General features: G+C 39.9%; 1 protein-coding gene across 5 annotated transcripts in view; it reads left to right on the top strand.

Annotated features, from left to right (window-relative positions):
* The first annotated feature begins 263 nt into the window (after positions 1–263).
* Positions 264–18,905, top strand: part of kank3 (KN motif and ankyrin repeat domains 3) — a 28,073-nt gene continuing 9,431 nt past the window's right edge. The window contains exons 1-3 of one of the 5 annotated variants that reach the window (XM_015970845.3): positions 339–371; positions 18,105–18,179; positions 18,781–18,867. In XM_015970845.3, coding sequence (XP_015826331.3) covers positions 18,831–18,867 — 37 coding nt within the window. In that variant the 5' untranslated portion in view covers positions 339–371; positions 18,105–18,179; positions 18,781–18,830. Of the gene's footprint in view, positions 372–17,734; positions 17,844–17,955; positions 18,180–18,780; positions 18,868–18,905 lie in introns of those variants that run through there. The other 4 variants (XM_054752212.2, XM_070554216.1, XM_015970842.3 and 1 more) reach the window with 4 other exon arrangements.

The following is an 18,905-nucleotide window of genomic DNA, read 5'->3' on the forward strand; positions in this document are numbered from 1 at the left end:
TTCAGCTGGTCAGGGAATGCCTTGGGATCCCCCCAGAGTAAATGGCCCAATGGGGAGAGGGAAGTCTGGGCATCTCTGCTTATGCTGCTGCCCCTACTACCTGATTTTGAATAATCAACAGAAAATGGATGTATGGATACTTGTACTTGTGTGGTTGCAAGTATGAGCTGACTTTGAAAGATGGACATCAAGAAACATTTTTTGTTTTATTTTGAAGCTCCAAACAGGAAGCTTGCTTTTCACTCTGCGTCACTTGACTTTGCCGCCGAAGCCTGAGAATATTTTTTTTTCTCTTCTCCTCCCAAACTTTCCTTACCTTCTCCGAAAGTTATGACAAATCTCAGTGTGACTGAACGGCGACGAGGCAGGAGGTAAGAGCGACATCCAGGGGGACAATTTCTGCTCCACACGCTTGTATCAGATGGATTATTCTGGACAGTTAAATGTTTTTTTTTTTAAATTAAACCTCAGTGCACTAAGCTAGCTGCTTATAGTGAAGATAATTCTTACCACATTATCTTCACTGATGGACACTGTTTACATTTATAATTGACCTTCTCGGTTAGGTTTGTGAAATTTCTGTATGTTTGACATATTATTATTTAGCTTTTTTATTTATATGAATTCAATGTTTTTTCTATTTTTTCATAATTTTACAGTCCTGTTGTTGAATAGCTGTTTTTCTTGCATCAAAACACCAGAAGTAGATTTAAATAGCATTTTCTGACCATAATAATAATGGGTTGCATTTAACATTTTTCTTTTCATTTCTACTTTTATGCGTTTTACTTTTTCTTCTGGTAAGAAGCTTATGAAAATGTGTAGAGCAGAAATAGTTTCCTTAAACATTGTTGTGGGTGAGGCTGTTTGATGGGATGGAAATCCCCCCTCCACACCACCTATTGTTAATCCCTCTTCCCAGTTTTCTGGCTGTTATTGAAAAGTGTATCATCTCCTCTCACATCCAGATAATTCCATAAATTTGCAACGAGTAAACCTTAAATTTGATCAAACCCTACAAGAAATAAAAATATCATGTATTAATTTTATAACATAGAAACAAGAATTTAGTTTCGACCAGAATTTGGCCATTACCAAGGAGGTTATGACTCTGCAAATATTAATTTTGTATAAATTTATTATCTTTATCTGTTGCTGAGTTAAGGTGATGGTGATGAGGATGATGAATATGATGTTGATGGTGACCAACTAAAAAGCTGATCTACATAAAAAAAGTCCAAATTGTCTGAGTTGTTGCGTTGGACTTAAATACCAGCTTGATGATTAAAACATTGCTGTTTTAGTTGGGCTTGTGGTGGCACATTTTTACGTGTTTAATAAACATGGAGCAATCAAATGTGGGAAGTTATCAGGTAAACAAATCTTTATCCTTATTCTGAGGTAAACAAAGGAAGTGGCTTTCAAAATACATCACTAATTGTGTGTAGAATTACAGATAACAATGAGTGACTTGCTAAAGTTTGGCCTGTGCCAATGCTGTGATACCAATCTAGAAGAGACACACTAATGAGATGTTATAATATGTAAAAGCAGAGAAAGACGTCTGGTTAAAGTTTACATCCAGTGTTAGCCGTCAGAAACGGTTTCTAAAACTTGGCATTTGTCAGTTACATTTTTCACATGCCGTCATAGATGAAAGGATTCCTTTCCTGATGCTAATGTTTTTGTTTTGTGCTGATCTAAACTTTGAATTTGGAATTTTTGCAGAAAATTAAGTCCCCCCAGGATATTTATTTGCAAATGAGAGAGCCTAGAAAGTCCAAACAGGAAAACCTACTTTTTCCACTCGTAGCAGAATCTGTTCAGGTTTATGTTGTTGGTCTAATTTATCTTGAGCTGATTAAAGAGGCAGCACGGCTGATGAGAAAGATCTCAACTTCATCTTAACTGATAACAAATTTCTGAAGCCCCCTCAGGGGAAGAAATGGTTTTCCTGCAACAGGACTCGAGGGTTTGACTTACTGCTGCCGCCTTAAATAACTCCTCTGAAAGTTTAGTCAGAGGTGTCTACAGGTCAGTTTTACAATCTGACATACTCTTTAATATTTGGACTTTAAATAAATAAATAAAAGCCTGTCATCTTTGTGCTTTCTGCATTACTAACATATTTACACCCCAGAGTTGGTGGATGACAGTTTATACAATTAGAACTAAGTTAAACCTCAGTCTGTGCCCCATCTCAGTCCTGCTGCTTGATAAGCTGCATGCTGCTGTATTTTTAGCTTTATTACAAGTAGTTTTAATTTTAGCATGTCTGCGAGTTACTCAGTGCACTACAGTGACACCATGCAGTCGGGACATGGGGCTGAAGTGAACGTCAAAATAAAACATTATATATATATATATATATATATATATATATATATAATATATTAAATGTGTGTATATATATAATTGTATATATATATATATATATATATATATATATATATATATATATATATATATATATATATATATAATGGTTTGCAAACAAGAGATAAAGTTCTTGTTTTTGAAAGTTTTAAATACCAAAACAAATATTTTCCTGCTTCTTGTGTCTTTTTCTGTTGATTGTTTCATCAGCAGTCACTCAGAGTTCTCATGGTAGAATGATGTTAACATTTTTTAGTTTTTATATGTAATCAAATGTAATTAACTGGGTTCTAGTTCTGTAATTGTTTGTTTAATTTATCAGTTTGATATTTCAATAGTCAGCAGAACCTGTATAATAATCTAATGTAGAATAGAAAGTTATATAAGTTATGATCTCTGGGCCACAGCTGTTTCTCAACAGAACAAAGTCTTATTCCTTTGTCCACTGAGGCCAGTTCACACACTTTCTTTTGCTCTTTAATGTTTGAGAACCACTGAATAACCAAACAGGATAAAAATTCTCAGATCATCTTAAGAGTCAGTTCAGGATGGGAAACATCAAAGTGGGGAAAACCCAAACCAACCAACCACTCAACCTGACACCGGCCTTTATTTTAGAGCTTGCAATCCTTTAATGTAAAATCATTTTGTATTTGTGAAAAATAAGATGTCTGACTTTGTGCTTTAATAAATAACCTTTACTATTAGATGGAAACAGTGACTTTTAGTTAGAGATTCCAGACAGAAACCTGGAATTTCAAAAGCATCAAAACACAGAGGTCACCTCTGTTTAGTTGTTGGTAATGAGACAAATGTCGCGTTTAGTACTAAGTTGCCTGCGGAAATGCACTTCTACCGTATGAAGTCACAAAGTCCCATTAAAAATCCTAACAAGGGTGCTCAGTTCACGCTGCCCCCTCTAAGAATAATACAGCCTTTATGAGCAACTTTAAAGCCTCATCCTGTCTGTAATTTATTGACCTGTTACTTTTTAAGTCCTCACTTGTTTTGTCATATTTTAGTGCTGTTTATGTCATTTGGAGACTGAGCTCAAAGCTTTTTGAGATGGATATCTGGTTTGTATTACAGATCTTGTTGAACCCTCGTAAGTTGTAAGTTTTTCATATCGGGCAGAGGTTTATATCAGGATAACTAATCCTGGTTATGGAGGTCTGCTATCTGCCATCAACGACCGACCTACCTGTTCAGCAGGTCATTAAGCTCTGCAGAAGCCTGTTAATACAGATTAAAATCAGGTGCATTGGAGCAGGGAAACAACTAAAGCATTATGGATAGAAGACCAGCAGGACCAAGATTGATTTTCCCTGGTCCATATCAACCCCATATTTACAAAAAAAAAAAAAAAAAACTTTGCTTTAAAGAGAAATTTTTGTCATTTTATTGTTGTCCTGGCTTTCCAAATGTCTTTTGCCATTGAAAATTTTGTATTTTCTTAAAGATTTCAGGAACCTGGACAATTAGAGCAGTGTTTTTAATCTATGGTCCTTGTTGCCCACTGTCCTGCATGTTTGACATGTTTTCCTGTTTTAACATACCCGCTTAAACGACTTATCAGGTTAAGCACACCACTGTTATTCAGCGATTAACCATGTGTATGTCAGTTTTTGTCAGCAATATTTGCCAAGGGAGTTCACCTGTATTGGCTTGATGACCGTATGCATTCTGCCATTAGCTGCTACTGATTTTATATGTGATGTTATCAGTTCAGTTGTTGCCAAGAGTTGAAAAATTGAACAGTGTCCTGCCTCTGAGTTTAACCATGCGTCACCTGCTCCAGCAAAGAAAGTAAAACACTGGATTTGTTTGATGCTAATATTAGGGATGCACACAGCTCCACTGCAAGAACTACTCAAGGCTAAGTGATGATAATCTTGTCTTTCTTTGCTCTCTGCACAAACCCCTTATCAAGAGGCAACATGTGACCAGAATAACTGTGAGGGGTTGGTCACAGGGAGCTGAAGAAACTCAGCGGGGGTGTTTTGAGGCTACGGAATGGGATGCACTTTTTGGAGCACCAATGCCATGACTGAGTGTGTGACTATTTAAACTTCAACATCAGCATTATCATTACCACAACGGTTAGGTGCTCCCCCATTAGCAGTCCCGTAGTCCCTAGTGTCTGAAAGAACTGCTTAACAAGAAAAAAGAGACTTCAGGGGAGCGAGACAGGGACTTTTTTAGGAGTATAAAAAATCAAGAGAAAAAACAAGAAGGTACACAGGAAAAGACTGGAGATCTAGCACCAGCAGACCAATGTTATGGATGTGTGGTCATAGATGAAGAACACCAGTTAGTTACTTCAAGCCACAGGAGAATGGGACAGAAGTCTGTACAAAGCCAACTAACTGAATATTTTCTTTGATAGTATAAGTTCAGGAAAATATTCAGCATCCTCCTCTTCTGACCCAAAGCTAAACAAGTCCTCCCTCTTGATCGACAGCTTCCCTATAAATGTCTTAAACTGTTTCATTTTCTATCTCAGCCATAGGTCCTGCTGCTGCTCCATGGTTGTTATTAACCACATCAGGAGCAGTTTCCCAGCAAACATTACCACAATGGTAACGTGGTGTCCACGGCCAAAAATGGTCGCAGTCGGACATCTTAAATTTGTTAAAACATATGTAACAGAAAATTCCCTAAAATCAATTTAGATATATTTGTACATGTCAACAGTTACATGTATAATTGTTATTTAAACAATTAGTTACGTGTATAGCATCCAGTAGATATTGGTAAGTAAGTACATTTTATTTATATAGCCCTTATCACAGACATAGAATCACAAAGTGCTTTGCACTGGCCTCGCAAGACATCGCCTCGCAAGGCCAGGTGCCTTGACATTGAGAAACACCCCTAGCTCTTCAAAGAGCACCTTCTTGGGAGACTAAGGCCCTGTCCACACGTAGCCGGGGATCTGCCAAAACGTAGATATTTTTCTACGTTTTGGCCTGTCATCCACACGAAAACGGAGTTTTTTCACACGAAAACTGATCTTTTTAAAAACTCTGGCCAAAGTGAAGATCTGCGTTTTCTCCGTTTTGGGTGTCTGCGTGTGGACAGACAAAACCGGAGTTTTAAGGTCCGCAACGTCACTTTCCGCGACAAAAAAATGCTGACATCACGTGTGCGACCTGTGTTTACACTAGCCGGCATTATGGAAGCCCTCAGAGCTGCGCTCTGTCACTACCCGATCCATCAATTGTCCAAGTGCTTTCTGCTTGTTTGTTTTAGCAAGCGGAATTACTGCTCCTTGCGGAAGACCACAGACGAAAGACGAGGTTAAGAACGGGGGAAGTACTGCCGCCTACAGGTCTGGCATGTCCTTAACAACGTATTTTTCCGGGTACGTGTGGACAGAGTTTGTTTTTAAAACGCGGTGTTGTGGATGCAAGTATTTGGAGGGGCGGATATTCATTTTTAAAAAACCCTGGCTACGTGTGGACTAGGCCTCAGTCACACCCATCTTCTTCTGGACCATGGGCCCCCTACTGCTAGTAAAAATGAATGGGAGTCTATGGATCGATAAGTTATTTTCTGATTCTGATTGATGTGTGCCATGGATTTAACATATGTTGTTCGTAAAGTCTGTTGTGGAACATTTAACATCATCTGCAGCCATTGAATGGGCTTTCAGCTTCAGAGCCACTGTAGAAAATAACATGAACTTAAAAAATCAGGAATCGTAGAGTGATACAGATACTTAAAGGCGTGGAACTCTGAAAAAACATTTTTTAAATGATTATTTCTGATTATAACTGATATTCTGAGTTTTTCATGCAAGCTGAACATGAAAATTGTCTCCTACGCCTATCTCCTGCTTTAGCTTCTGATAGAAAATAGGCGGTGAAAATTTAGGATTGAAAAATCCCGACAGATATATGTCACACTGTCACTTTACACTCATTAACTCACCCATCTTGACTCACAACAGGGAAGGCTGTTGTTGGTTTAACATTCAGGAATCGGCCGACAACGTCCTGACTAGTACAAGCTAACCGTTAGCATTAGCAACACCGCCGCACAGAAAAACTCACCCAGGCTTGTGTGACTTGTGGAGATAAAACATTCATGTTGCAAGTCAATGGTAGTCGTGTTGCCGTTATCCAATCTGAGGAAAGATGTCCAAATATTAGGAAGTAAGACTCAGAATCCTGCTGTGCTGTGCTACTCTGCTTCAGCAGACTTGTCCCTGCTGATCCAAGCGTTTCGGGGATTTTTTTGCCCCAAGTACGACTTGCAAAGCATTCATTCCCACCAGAGACCACTGAAAATTGATTAAAGGAGTTTCCCACACCTTTAAAAGAATTAAGAAAAAGTCTGGCTTCTTAAACGCAAAATGCTATTATTTTAAGTCATCAATGTTGATAAAATTTCTTCTGACTGTCGAGGTCAAGCGGCTTATTAAAGTTGAATGGGTAAGTGAAAAATTTTCAATGTTACGAAATAATTTACGGACAAACAAAGGATATGCAAACATATTTTAAAAGTCTAAAAGGTGTTCTTTTTATACCATTTTAAATTTGTCTTACCACTAAATGTAAAACAAAACCCAAACTGCTGAATTAGGTGCAGATGAAAAGAAATTAGAAGAAAATGCAACAGAGAGACAAAAAGAGACTTTTCAAAGGAAATTTTTGTTGCAGTTTGGATGGAATGAAATGGAAGCTGATCTCAGTTGACCACAGGGCTCGGATATGTCCCATTAAACTTGGTAATGCCTGGCAGACAACAAATTACATCCCACTGGGACTGCAAGAGTAATAACTGTACCATGCCTGACAAGCTAACTGAATCACTGCTTTATGGACAACTGAATTAGAACTCACAAACGTGTATTTTTACAGAGCATCTCTGTGATGATTAAGGTGTGCTCTCCAGGAGACATTTCAAAGACTTGGACGCATCCACTGCCTTCTCATTACCTCGACCCCCCTCCTTCAAACAGATGCAGAACTAGTGTAATTTCTACCAGCAAAGGAAATGACATGATAGTAGACACATACAGTATTTTAGTTGTTTGTGGGCATGAAACGGGCTAACATCTGTTCTTGTTCTGTAGTAATGAGAATCAAACATCTGGAGACTCCAGTGGCTACTGTTGTTAAAGAGACAAATGGGTCGCAGTCCTCTCTTAAACACAAATCTGTGAAGCAGATATCTAGGTCAGCCCTGAAACACTGTGTGAGATGCCTTAAGCTTGTTTGTTTTACCACATTTGTTTGGCTTGAAAAGACACAAAGAGCTGCAGTGACTGGAGGAAAAAGAAACAAGGCTAGGAACGAAAATGTTCTGGCCGATCATGTTTAAGCCAAACTTCAACACATTTACATTCTGTCATATTGAGGGAAGGGAAACAAGATTTTGAAAGTGGAAAAACAAGGTTTGTTTGGACCCGGATTTAACACGATTCAAGAGAAACTGGAAACTTGCTAATTGAGGAAAATTTCATTTGTGAATGTCTCAGGACAGGACGCTCTGTCTGGTAGGTCGCTGCTGCTGCTGCTGGGACACAAACTGAGCCTCCTAGTGATGGTTTTATGAATTATTGAATTATAATCGATTTTTATTGACCGTTTTGGGAATAGACCTATAACCTCCAACAAAGTGGTAAACAGGGAGGAAAAAAATATCATTTTGAGTCTATCTAAAAACCGGCCTGTGATCAGTTTAGAGATTCAAACTAGGAAACATGTTGCATATTTCACATGGAGCTGTAGAGTACACATGGCTGCAGTAAAGGTAACAGGGTTCATTGAAGACGAGGAGTATTGGGGAAAATCTCTTCGGCCTCGTGCAGAACCAACATAATCATTTGTCCTTGATGATCTGATCACCAGTGGAGACTTTGTTCACATGTGAAATGAATTCCTAAATGTTGTCTCTCCCTAAATGCGATGCTGCCATGAAAAAGCCACTGTGCTCCATTTTCCTGGACGTTTTTGTGTGTAGTTGCTGCACTGACCAGTAGGCTTAAATGGAGTCTTTGTTGTGTCAAAATGAAAATGTAATCAGTGCCCGACCCAAAGAATGTGGAGATCTATGTCCCAAACTCCCTTTGAATTTGACTTGAGCATGCTGCTGATCATCCCTATCAAAATGTTGGTGCCAGGTCCGAACGGGATCCCTGAAAGCCCGTCAGTATCCTCATGTTCTTGGCAGACCTAAACCTTTAACACTGACGTTCAAACATGCATTTGGATTAATATTTTATTCCTCTTTGACATAAATCAACATCAAAACTTGAAAAACTGGCACAGAAGCAGAGAGCTAGTGGGGTTTTTCCAAAACAAGGTGTCTTGTCATTGAAAGGGGCCCCGTTTTGACTTTGATTCAGCTCCACCGTTGGAACTGCTCTACCACTAAAGCTTCATCTTCACCCAACAATTCTCCAAGTGGCGTACTTCCCCTTTGACTTTATTGATTTCACTTAGTGGCATTTTGAACCTGGACTCCGTCTATGTGGGTCGGGGCTAATTTGGAGGAAACAACGAGGCCTCACAAAACTTTTTTGAAAACAGCAAAGACACTTAAGAGGCATAATGCTTCATTGTGGAGGCTGAATGTGGCCGATTGTGTTTGCTGAAGAATCTGGAAGGAAGAGGGAGGGACGTCAGGATGCATGTGATGTTTGAAGTCAACCTGATTGTAATGAAAGTTGAAGTTTTCAGTAGATGGAGAGATCAACAAGATGTTGGCAAAGAAAATATTTATTTATGATGAAGATACGGGAGGCAGGAAGGGACATTTTTAGAAGTATAATTGAAATCAAATGACACTGTTTGTGAACTCTGTTGCAAACGTCATATATACACAAGTCGCCATAAAATTATAGCATGTTATCTAAGCGCAGTGTGACGAGTCATCTGTTACTGTTCAGTACTTGTCAGCAGTGTGTGTGTGTGTGTGTTTTCAGCTCCTAGACTTTGCTTGTCTGCTGTTTTCCTGCTGCCTCCAGGAAGCAGCTTTCAGGACGGCCTGATGGATTTCCTGGCAGGACACCCCCAATTCAGACAGGGAGGCAATGGGAGGTCTTGCACAGTGTACATGAGATATGTGTGTTAGTGGGTATATGTGTGTGACGTGGTTGGGAAGGGGTATTGGGGGAGTAACAGGCTTCCCATCAGGAAACTGCAGATTTATGCCAGCAACAGAGAGACCCTCCTCTCTGTGTTTTAGTTTAAGCACAAAGTCCTCATGAGGTTGAAAACATGAACTAAATTTCCTCACCTGTAAAGGAGCTTCAGTATTAAAGGCTGGTTTTAAGATTTTTACTGAGGCATCATTTCCCCTAAATGTCACCTCAGATTTATGTTTGAATTTGACATTTGTCCATTTTTATTCCTATTTTCCAGCTTTTGATATTTGCAACATGATTAAACGGTATCCATTTTTAAATTTAGCTGTTCACACTCTTGTTTTCAAACTCTTTTCTTTTCTGTTTAGTAGGGCTGGGGGTAAACGATTATTTTTAAAACGATTATTCTGACGATTATTTTATCGAATAGTCGACTATTCTAATGACTATTTAGAAAATTAATCTAATGATTATTTTTCTATTGCACAATTAACAAAAACCAGAAAATCTCAAATAAATTCCTCAAAAAAATTGATAAATTCTTACTGTAAGAGAATAAACACTACAGGCCTTCCATTTTGTATAACACTGCTTTTATTGTGTTGCGGTTGGTTATGTTCTGGTGACGTGTAGAACTTGGGAGTGCAGGCTGCTGCCTGAGAGGTGGTAGAAGATGGAGTGTCTCCATGCTGCTTTGTTTTGGTCACTTATGTGCGTGAGGCGAGTGGTCTTACGGGTTAAACCAAACTCAGGTGATATTTTACACTAAACCAAAAACCCACAACACTCTAAATGTAATAAAAGGGAGATCTGCACCACAAAAAAGATGAACTCTAAACCAAAACGTAACAGCTTATCCCAACGCAAGAAGCTGTTAGCGAAGATGCTAACAGTAGCTTTACCAACATTAAGTTAAAGTTACCAAGTTTAAATAAACCAAAAACACCCAGCAGCAAACAGACCAGCACGGAGGAGAGACTGCTACCACCAAAACAGCTCTCCTCATGTCTGAAAGAAGCTCCTTTATGAAGGGAGAAGCGCTCCCGGTGATTTTCTACATCTGCGATAGACACGAAGCAGTGCATCTGACCCCGGAAGTTGTTGCCCGTTGCCGGGAGACGAAGGGGCAAAACAGGAAAATAATCTAGTAGTGGACGGACGTTGTTCCGGGTCTTCGGTATTTGGCGGAGATGTTAGTGAAGGCGGAGAAGAGGGCGAACTAGAGGAAAAACAGGCAGATTCCTCCTCTATTTACAAACTCCTGGGGATGCAACAAGTGGGCGCGGTGCGTCGACTTCCGGATCTGACGTCGACAAATTTTTAGAATCGAGTCATCGACTTCGTCGAGGCTTCGCTACAGCCCTACTGTTTAGATAAAAGCTTTTGTTCATATTTAATGTATAACTCTGACCACAGTGGGATTCTCACATTAAGGTGATTCATGAGCTGCTCTGGCAGATAAAGATCAGGTTGATTTATTGTTAACTCCATAAATCAGTCTTTGTAATATTTATAATTAAAGCTGCAATGTTAAATTTGGAAAACAAATTAGCCTAAAATATGTTTTCATCACTCTTAACTATTTTCTAACATATGCCAGCTATAAATATATATGGAGATAAAAAATTTATAATAATCGGTTCTCTCACATTTATCATAAAACCTCCAACACTAACACATTTCAGACTGAAAGCGAACCACCCAGTTGTCTGTCTCGCTACATTTCTCTGGGTCCTCCATTCATTACATGCTTGGGTGTTTTCCAGTAGAACAGGTGAGTGTTCCGTGGCCGTTTTTGCATTCAAAACCTAGCTTGTTTGCATATTCGCTATAACAGCTTTAAATATGGTTGTCAGATTTAGAGCTGCAGGTTTCTTTTGCTGTGTTTATAAAGAACAAAGAAATTCAAGTTAAAAAAGACAGAATGAATGTACAGAAGAGGTCTGAAATCAATTTGATATTTAGATTTATTTTTAAGCAGACATCGTTGTAAGGAGGGAATTAGGGTTTTAGGGCCTTTTTTCTTCTGCTAGTGGTGAGATCAGTAATATAACAAGTGAATATTATAAATATGTTGTTGATCTAGGGAGACACCCTAGCAATCTGCATACATCAATTTCTATTCATGCTTATTTTTTGATGTTTAGTCTAAGAATTTGCAAGTGGTGCTCGCTGCAGAACCACAAAGGCGGAGCTGCACCAGAAGGTGGAGCTGCACCAGAGTCAGCCCCGCCCATTCCAGAATCAGCCCCGCCCATTCTATCGGAGTCAGTCCAATTCCTTCCAGTTGTCAAGACTTTATAGCATTCTGGAACCAAAGAGGGTGTTATAGCTAAAAAATGCAAGATTGGGGAGGGAGTTGAGAAGTGAATTGAACAGTTTTTGTAAAGGTTCCATATAATTAAAAATCTAACTTTTGGAACTTTTAATCATGTTATATTGTCATTTCCTCATAAGAAACACGCCAAAGCCATTTTTGGCCTCATTCATGCATTTTCTTCCCATCTCAGCTTCAATTTGGTCTCCTCCCCCAAAGCGGGTCTGGTCTTGGTTCTCAAATCTGGATATTCTGTGAATTTTCTGACAAATTATTTCTGAAATGACTTCTACTGAGACAACGCCAGAAAAACCATACATCCCATCTACAAAGACACACCAAATAACATAATAAAATAAAACGCCCCCTAAGTTTTATCAGAAATGGTGGTGTAGTGGTGATGGTGTCAGGTTGACATGCAGTTTTGCGCAGGTTCGCCTCCCAGCAGTGGAAATATTCTATAATCTATTTTCCTCATTTCTAGCTACACTTGCCAGTACTATGTTTACAACAATTTATTGGTATGCCGTTTAACATATAATGACTAATGTGTTTTTTTTATTTATTCATTCGTTTATTTAGCCAGTGTGAGTCCATCTGTGAGCAGAGTTTCAACTAAAATGCTGTTTAGGAACGACCAAATTCAAAGAACTTGTAGAGACATAAATATTTTGCTGAAAATGAACATTACAACTAAAATATGAACAAATTAAATGTTTCAGCTGGCTGAATAGATTGTTGCCGACCCCACCGAGAATCGAACCAGCATCAGCTGAGGGGAAAGCAAAACGTAAGTCAGACGATCTTGCCACTGGACTACCAGAACCCACAGGGAGAGGATACATGCTGTTGTACAGGACTTTTGTTAGAGCGGCTGTGGGCAGATATTCGCTACGAGAAACCTTTTTATTTCGGGATATATTCAGACTTTGTCATGTAGCAAGTTATATTTATCTTGTTTAACTGGAGCACAGAACATAGCATTAACGACTGTAAACTAGTAACAGCCGTAATTCATGTGGGTCAGGTCAGTTTGCGATAAAGTTGAAAACAAAAACGGAAGTCAGTGGGCTAGGCTGAGTTTGGGTGAATGGGCGGGGTTGACTCTGGTGCATCTCCACCTTATGGTGCAGCTCCGCCTTTGTAGTTCTGCAGCGAGCACCCTCTCAGAATTTGTCTTGTTGTGAAAGTTTATTTTGTCTAACATTTGTAGCACAACAGCTAACAATTCCTCTTGGATCCCATTTCTTTACATTTTGATATATTTGCACAGATATGTAGGGCTGACTTTTAGAGCTCTATTTGTTGTATGGACAACTGTCAACGGTTTATTAAAAATAAACAGAGAAGGCAAAAAAAAAAAAAACTTTCTCCAAACGATTTTATTGTCCAAAAAGTGTTTAAGGATTTTGGAGTATTTTTCTGTTAAATGTTATGCCTGTGTTGTATAGCACCTTCTAGGGTTCTACAACCCCCCAAGGCGCTTTACAACACAATCAGTCACTCACCCACGCACACACATATTCACACGCTGGTGGGGATGAGCTACAATGTAACCACAGCCACCCTGGGACACACTGGGTTTATATGGTATTTAGTAATAAGTCACGTCACGTGTAATCTATATTTATGTGGACAGAAAACCAGTTTCATTACGGCTGCAATACAGTGAATGAAAGTGCCTTTCACAGACAAGAGCCATAAATGCTGTACAACACAATTCACATTCAAATGCAAAACAATTTTCAGCTGTTCACCCAAAGAGTCAGCGAAGTGAACTGTTCGGTCCGGGGTCCGGTTTTGGGCCTTGTACCTAGAACAACCAAGAGATTCTGAGTTCTGGTACAAGCAGCAGTGAGTCTTGTCAAAGGGATTATTGGGAAAGTTAAAAATTGTTAGACTAGCAACTGTGTGTCATAGTAAAAATGAACTGACAGGATGGAATGCACACAGGCTTGAAGGCCTTTAGATGGCTAGCGCCTTTTCTTTTAATGAATGTGCTGATTTCTGAATGGGTTTTTTCTCATGTAAAGCAGTTGGTCTGATCGTTTTTATCAGAGAGGATGTCAACATTCCCTTCCTCCGTTTTCTCTCTTTGGCCTCCCTACTCGGCGGAGAGGGTGGCATTGAGGATGAGGTCACTGTTTCAAAACATGGCCCCCATCCTTGTACCAACACAACATTTCCTCTTCCATGAATCCAGCTGAACGCAGGACAAACCAATGTTCTCCTCTTCGTTAATGAAACGTTTGTGAGGTCGTACTGAGATGACAGGAAACTTCTACACTTTGTGTCAAATGTTCCGACTCCGCCTGCAGGGAAAATGCTTGAATACCTGTTGGCTCTGTACTTGCCTTGTTTTGCTGCTGGTAGAGGAGAAGGAGCACATTTATCCACAGAAGGCCTTTAAGTTGGTTTTATGGAGATCAGATTAATCTGTTTGTTCCTCTCTTCCAACAGCACTACTCAGTATAACTCAGATTGGTTTGGTTCGGTCGGACCATCTTTCCCAACAGCACGGGTGGATATTTCCCCCCAACATTTCAGTACCTGCTTTGATGTGGTTCCTATGAGCTGTTCAGAAAATGCGACGTCAGCAACAGTTAGTCACTGATTGGCTAGGGGGTGGAGTCACTGGTTGCTTGAGCTTTCTGCCTACTGCCTCCCTCTTTAAAGAGTCAAAATAAATGAGTGGAAAATAATGGTGTTCTCTTGAAGAATATACAAACAAAATAAATCCCACCCAAAACTTTAAAGGGATACTAAACCGTTTTGCTTACTTTTAGCACCCCCTAGTGTCCGTCACTGGAACCAAAAGTGAAACTTATCCTTGCTGTGGGTTCAGTTCAATTCAAGTTTACTTATATAGAGCCAAATCACGACAAGAGTCGTCTCAAGGCACTTCACATGGTAAACATGCCAATACAGGTCAGTTCATGAAGCCAATCAGTAAAAAGTTTCCTAAATAAGGAACCCAGCAAATTGCATCAAGTCACTGACTGGTGTCCTGGTGTGCGGAGCGCCATGCTCTCTCCAATTTTCAAGAGTTTTGTTTTAAGTTCGTAAATCAGAATTAAACAAGGGAGCCAACTTCCTGTGCTTAATTACCTTCTTTTTTAAAGGTTCGTCTTTTCAACACATTAATCTAAAAGCTGAAATGTCTTATCTGCCTTCATTAGCGCCTACAGGAGCGGTTCATCACTAAATCAAACAAATCAACTGTGTTCACGATTTAAAACTTGCAGGAAAGGTGCTGGAAGTAGACTCCAGCACCACGTATGATAAATGATAAATGACCCGCACTTGTATAGCGCCTCTCAGAGTAAGGACTCCAAAGCACTTTACACTACATTGTAGTATTCATCCATTCACACACACATTCACACACTGATGGTGATGAGCTTCGATGTAGCCACAGCTGCCCTGACCTGGCGAGGCGAGGCTGCCGAGCACAGGCGCCAACGGTCCCTCCGACCACCACCAGCAGGCAAGGTGGGTTAAGTGTCTTGCCCAAGGACACAACAGCAGAATTCTCTGTCCGGAGCCGGGATCGAACCTGCAACCTTCCGATTTCTGGACAACCCGCTCAACCTGTTGAGCTACTGCTGCTCCAATGTCAGCTCCACTTTATTATGCCCAACAGGGACTGGACTGGCACTCTGAAGTTGCAAGTGTGGTATTCTGGCCAGAAAGGGTGATGGGGGTCTGAGTAACTTTTCATTAACTCTGTAAAGGGTCGTTTTAGCACACACTGGCTCAAGAAAATGTTTTCAAAGTATGAAAAGTATGCCTTTAAAGCTGCCATTCACTAGTTTCTTTCCAACATATCTGCTGTGCTCTCTGGTACGATTGAATGCCTTTTAAGTTGTTTCCCATGGAAAAAAGCTCTGGCGCTCCAGTTTCAGGGGTAGATGTGTGTTGGAGAAGTGTGGGGGTGGAAAATGGCTTACTCATTAATATTAATGATAGGTATATGTCTCGCCTCTGATTGGCTAACAGCATTGTGACTCTTCTGCTGCCTCTGTTCGCTCTTTCTTCTTGGGTTTGCAACAATGATGTGTTATCTCCACAAATAACACATGCACCAACATGTCCTGCGTTTTGGTGGAGTTGCTTTTGCTAATGGTTAGCTTACACTAGCCCATAAATCTCTGTTCTCTCCTTGCTGCCAACTCAACAACCTTCCGTGGTGGATGAGGCCGTGACTGCTAACTTTTCCTTGGATATAGAAGAGTGGCTTTTTCCGACCCAATAGTTTTCCCGTACATTTTCCTTCTTCGGATAATGTTCACAATGGGGGACAGATTTTCTCGTTCAGCATACATATGCAACTCAAAGTGACCCATCACATTAAAAAACAAAAAAAAACAAGTAAGCTGTTTCTCATTGAACTGAACCTTTACAGTTTATTTTTAAAATAACTGTATAAATTGCAGTCCGAGTATCCAACACACCTTTCCACCATTTCCATCTAAATGGAACATAATTTAATTGTCACCTGGATCCTAAACCTGCTCATGGGTTGGCCTTTTTTCCCAGAATAAACCTTGTTGCTCTCTTTTATGTTCTGCTGAATCCTGCATAAATTTGGGCCAAATGTGTACAGAAATAAATAAACTTGCACTCTTCTACTAATAGATCAACTTTTCCTTTAGAGTTCATCCTGCTAGCTACAGACTTTGTGGCAGCTTTTGTGTGTGTGTGTGTGTGTGTGTGTGTGTGCGCGTGCGTGCGTGTGTGTGTGTGTGTGTGTGTGTGTGTGTCAACAGTGTGGCTCTCAGCTGGTCAGGATTGGGGGGGTGTAAAGGAAAGGAATGCTGCTTCTCTGAGCAGTCTGTAATTTGATGTCATCAAATCAGAGAAAAACAACAACACTGAAGAGGAGCTGAGGCAGATGCGTGTGTGAGAGTGTTTTGAGAGACGTTTTGGGTGAGGAGTGAAGGAAGTCGTGAAGAGAGTTTAAGCAGAAAGAGGCGAGAAATGCAAGACAAACAGGAGGCGGTTTAGCCTGCATAAAAGTTAGAAGTTAGAAAGATAAAAGAGGACCTTGGAGAAGATGCATGTTGATAACTACTACACACCAAGCAACCGTGCTCTAAAACGTCCTCGGATATGGATCAATCCAAGCATTTCATGATTATGGTTTAGGTGATTTATCGGTCATCTGAATTCTTACAAGATCTTAGTCACACTTCTTAGATGCTAAACTGTCTTTCCGCGCTACCCCTCAGCACATTGTGAAGAACATTTCAAACAGTATGGCCAAAAACACACCAGAAAAAATACCTCCTACCCCACCTTTAAGATTCGTTTGTAAAAAGAAACATTTGAAGGTGTTAGAAAAGTTCTGTTTGATGAATCTGATTTGACTGAAATCGCTGCACCAGTAGTCATGTTTGAGGTGTTCAACCAGCAATCAATCATTCAGAAAGCTAATTTCAGCGCAGTAATGATGGTGTTACTTCTAATCTGCCCCCGTGACATGTGCCTCATGCCTTTGTCTGGACAAATTACACATTTTTAGTTATTTACTCCAGAAGAGAAGTGAGAACATTCAGCACTATGTTTAACTGTGTTTTAAATGAACAGAGGATCACACCACTTGTCTTATAACTTAAACTTTGCTTTTGATTCTCAAGAAAACCAAACACAAAATGTAGCTCCGGTTGGTTAAAGGTTTTCGTAAGGCTGGTGTCTGATCGGGATGCTGCTGAAGCATGATGTTTGCTGTGGGTGAACTTTAGGGTGAACGCTGTCTGAATGCTGAGGAGAAAACGCCCCAACTGATGAAACAAAGAAAAAAAAAACTCTAAAACCAAAGAATATGTAAAGATACGTATTTATTTGCATGTTTGAATGAAAAAATTCAATTGTCCCAGTTTCATCGTCTAAGAATTATTGTTTTCTTTGACGGTAAAAGTGCAAAAGCTGCAGTCTGATCTAGTGATGTGTATGTTTACAGGTTATTGGTAGTCGGTGAGCTACGAGGACGAGTGGCGTGTTTCAACAGCATGTGTTAGGAATGTGCTCGAGGCTGCTGGGAAACACGTGTGTGTATGTTTAAAACTAAATAACTGACTGCATGTATCTGAAGTGTGTGTGGAGGAGGTGTTTTCTACGTGGTGTGAGTGAGAATAACCACGCAAAGTAAATAAAAGTGTAAAGTGGACGACTTGAATGAAAGCTTGTGTGTTTATGTTTCTTGGATTTTCCTATTTCCATGTGTGTCAGGCTTTTTTATTTACTCAGTTATTTTTTGTGTGTCGGTTTTCAGTCAGCTGTGTTTTGCATCGCTGTTGTGTCTTTATTTGACAGGGCAGTGTGAAACACCAAAGGGGGGGTCTGCCTTAGCTCCTGCTACTGAAATCGCTCACTAAGTGACTGAAGGAGGTAAACGTCTTGCTTTTAAGGCAAAATCTGCCACTCTCATCCATTTTTCCTCGGGTTATTAAATGTAAGGCATTTTCTTCCATGAGCCTTTAGTCCGACTGCACCAGCTCAGAAAATATAAAATAATAATAATAATCCTAAATTGTTTGTAATTTCCTAAAAACTTTAACCAAACAACACTGGATAGAAGCTGTGGAGTAGCAGGAGTTTAAAGAATGAGTACATTTGGAAGAAGCGGTTCAGTGATGTTGTTAATGGCGCGGTTATCGTGTGGTTTGAGGTGTGAATGGATTGAAGCCCCCTCTAAGAAGGAAAAGTAAACATGGGATGCATGTAATGAAACCTGTCTGAGAAAGAGGAGATTTATTTTCTTTTGAACCCAGTCAAGCTTGCCCCATGCGGTAATGAGCCATAAAAAAGTTCTTCAGGCTTCTCTTCACTTGGTTTACAATTTTAATAAAGAAGCATCTATATCCACCTTTCAAACGGGATTTCACTCTTCAATTTTGGCTGCTATGGTGGCGCATCTTGAAGTTCTTTACTCCTGGCCCCCAAACAACCATGGCAGATGCATCACTGAATGCTCTCTTCTCTTTTTCAGCCCGGACCCCATTTGAAGCTGTGGGCGCTGAAAGGGTTCGGTTCTGAAAAATGACCCAGTCGGTGCAAGTTAATCCAAAAATGCCTGGTAAGAAATCTCACTATAAATATAAACGTTTTGTCTCC

This window comes from Nothobranchius furzeri, chromosome 8, assembly GCF_043380555.1.
Source record: "Nothobranchius furzeri strain GRZ-AD chromosome 8, NfurGRZ-RIMD1, whole genome shotgun sequence".
Classification (NCBI taxonomy): domain Eukaryota; kingdom Metazoa; phylum Chordata; class Actinopteri; order Cyprinodontiformes; family Nothobranchiidae; genus Nothobranchius; species Nothobranchius furzeri.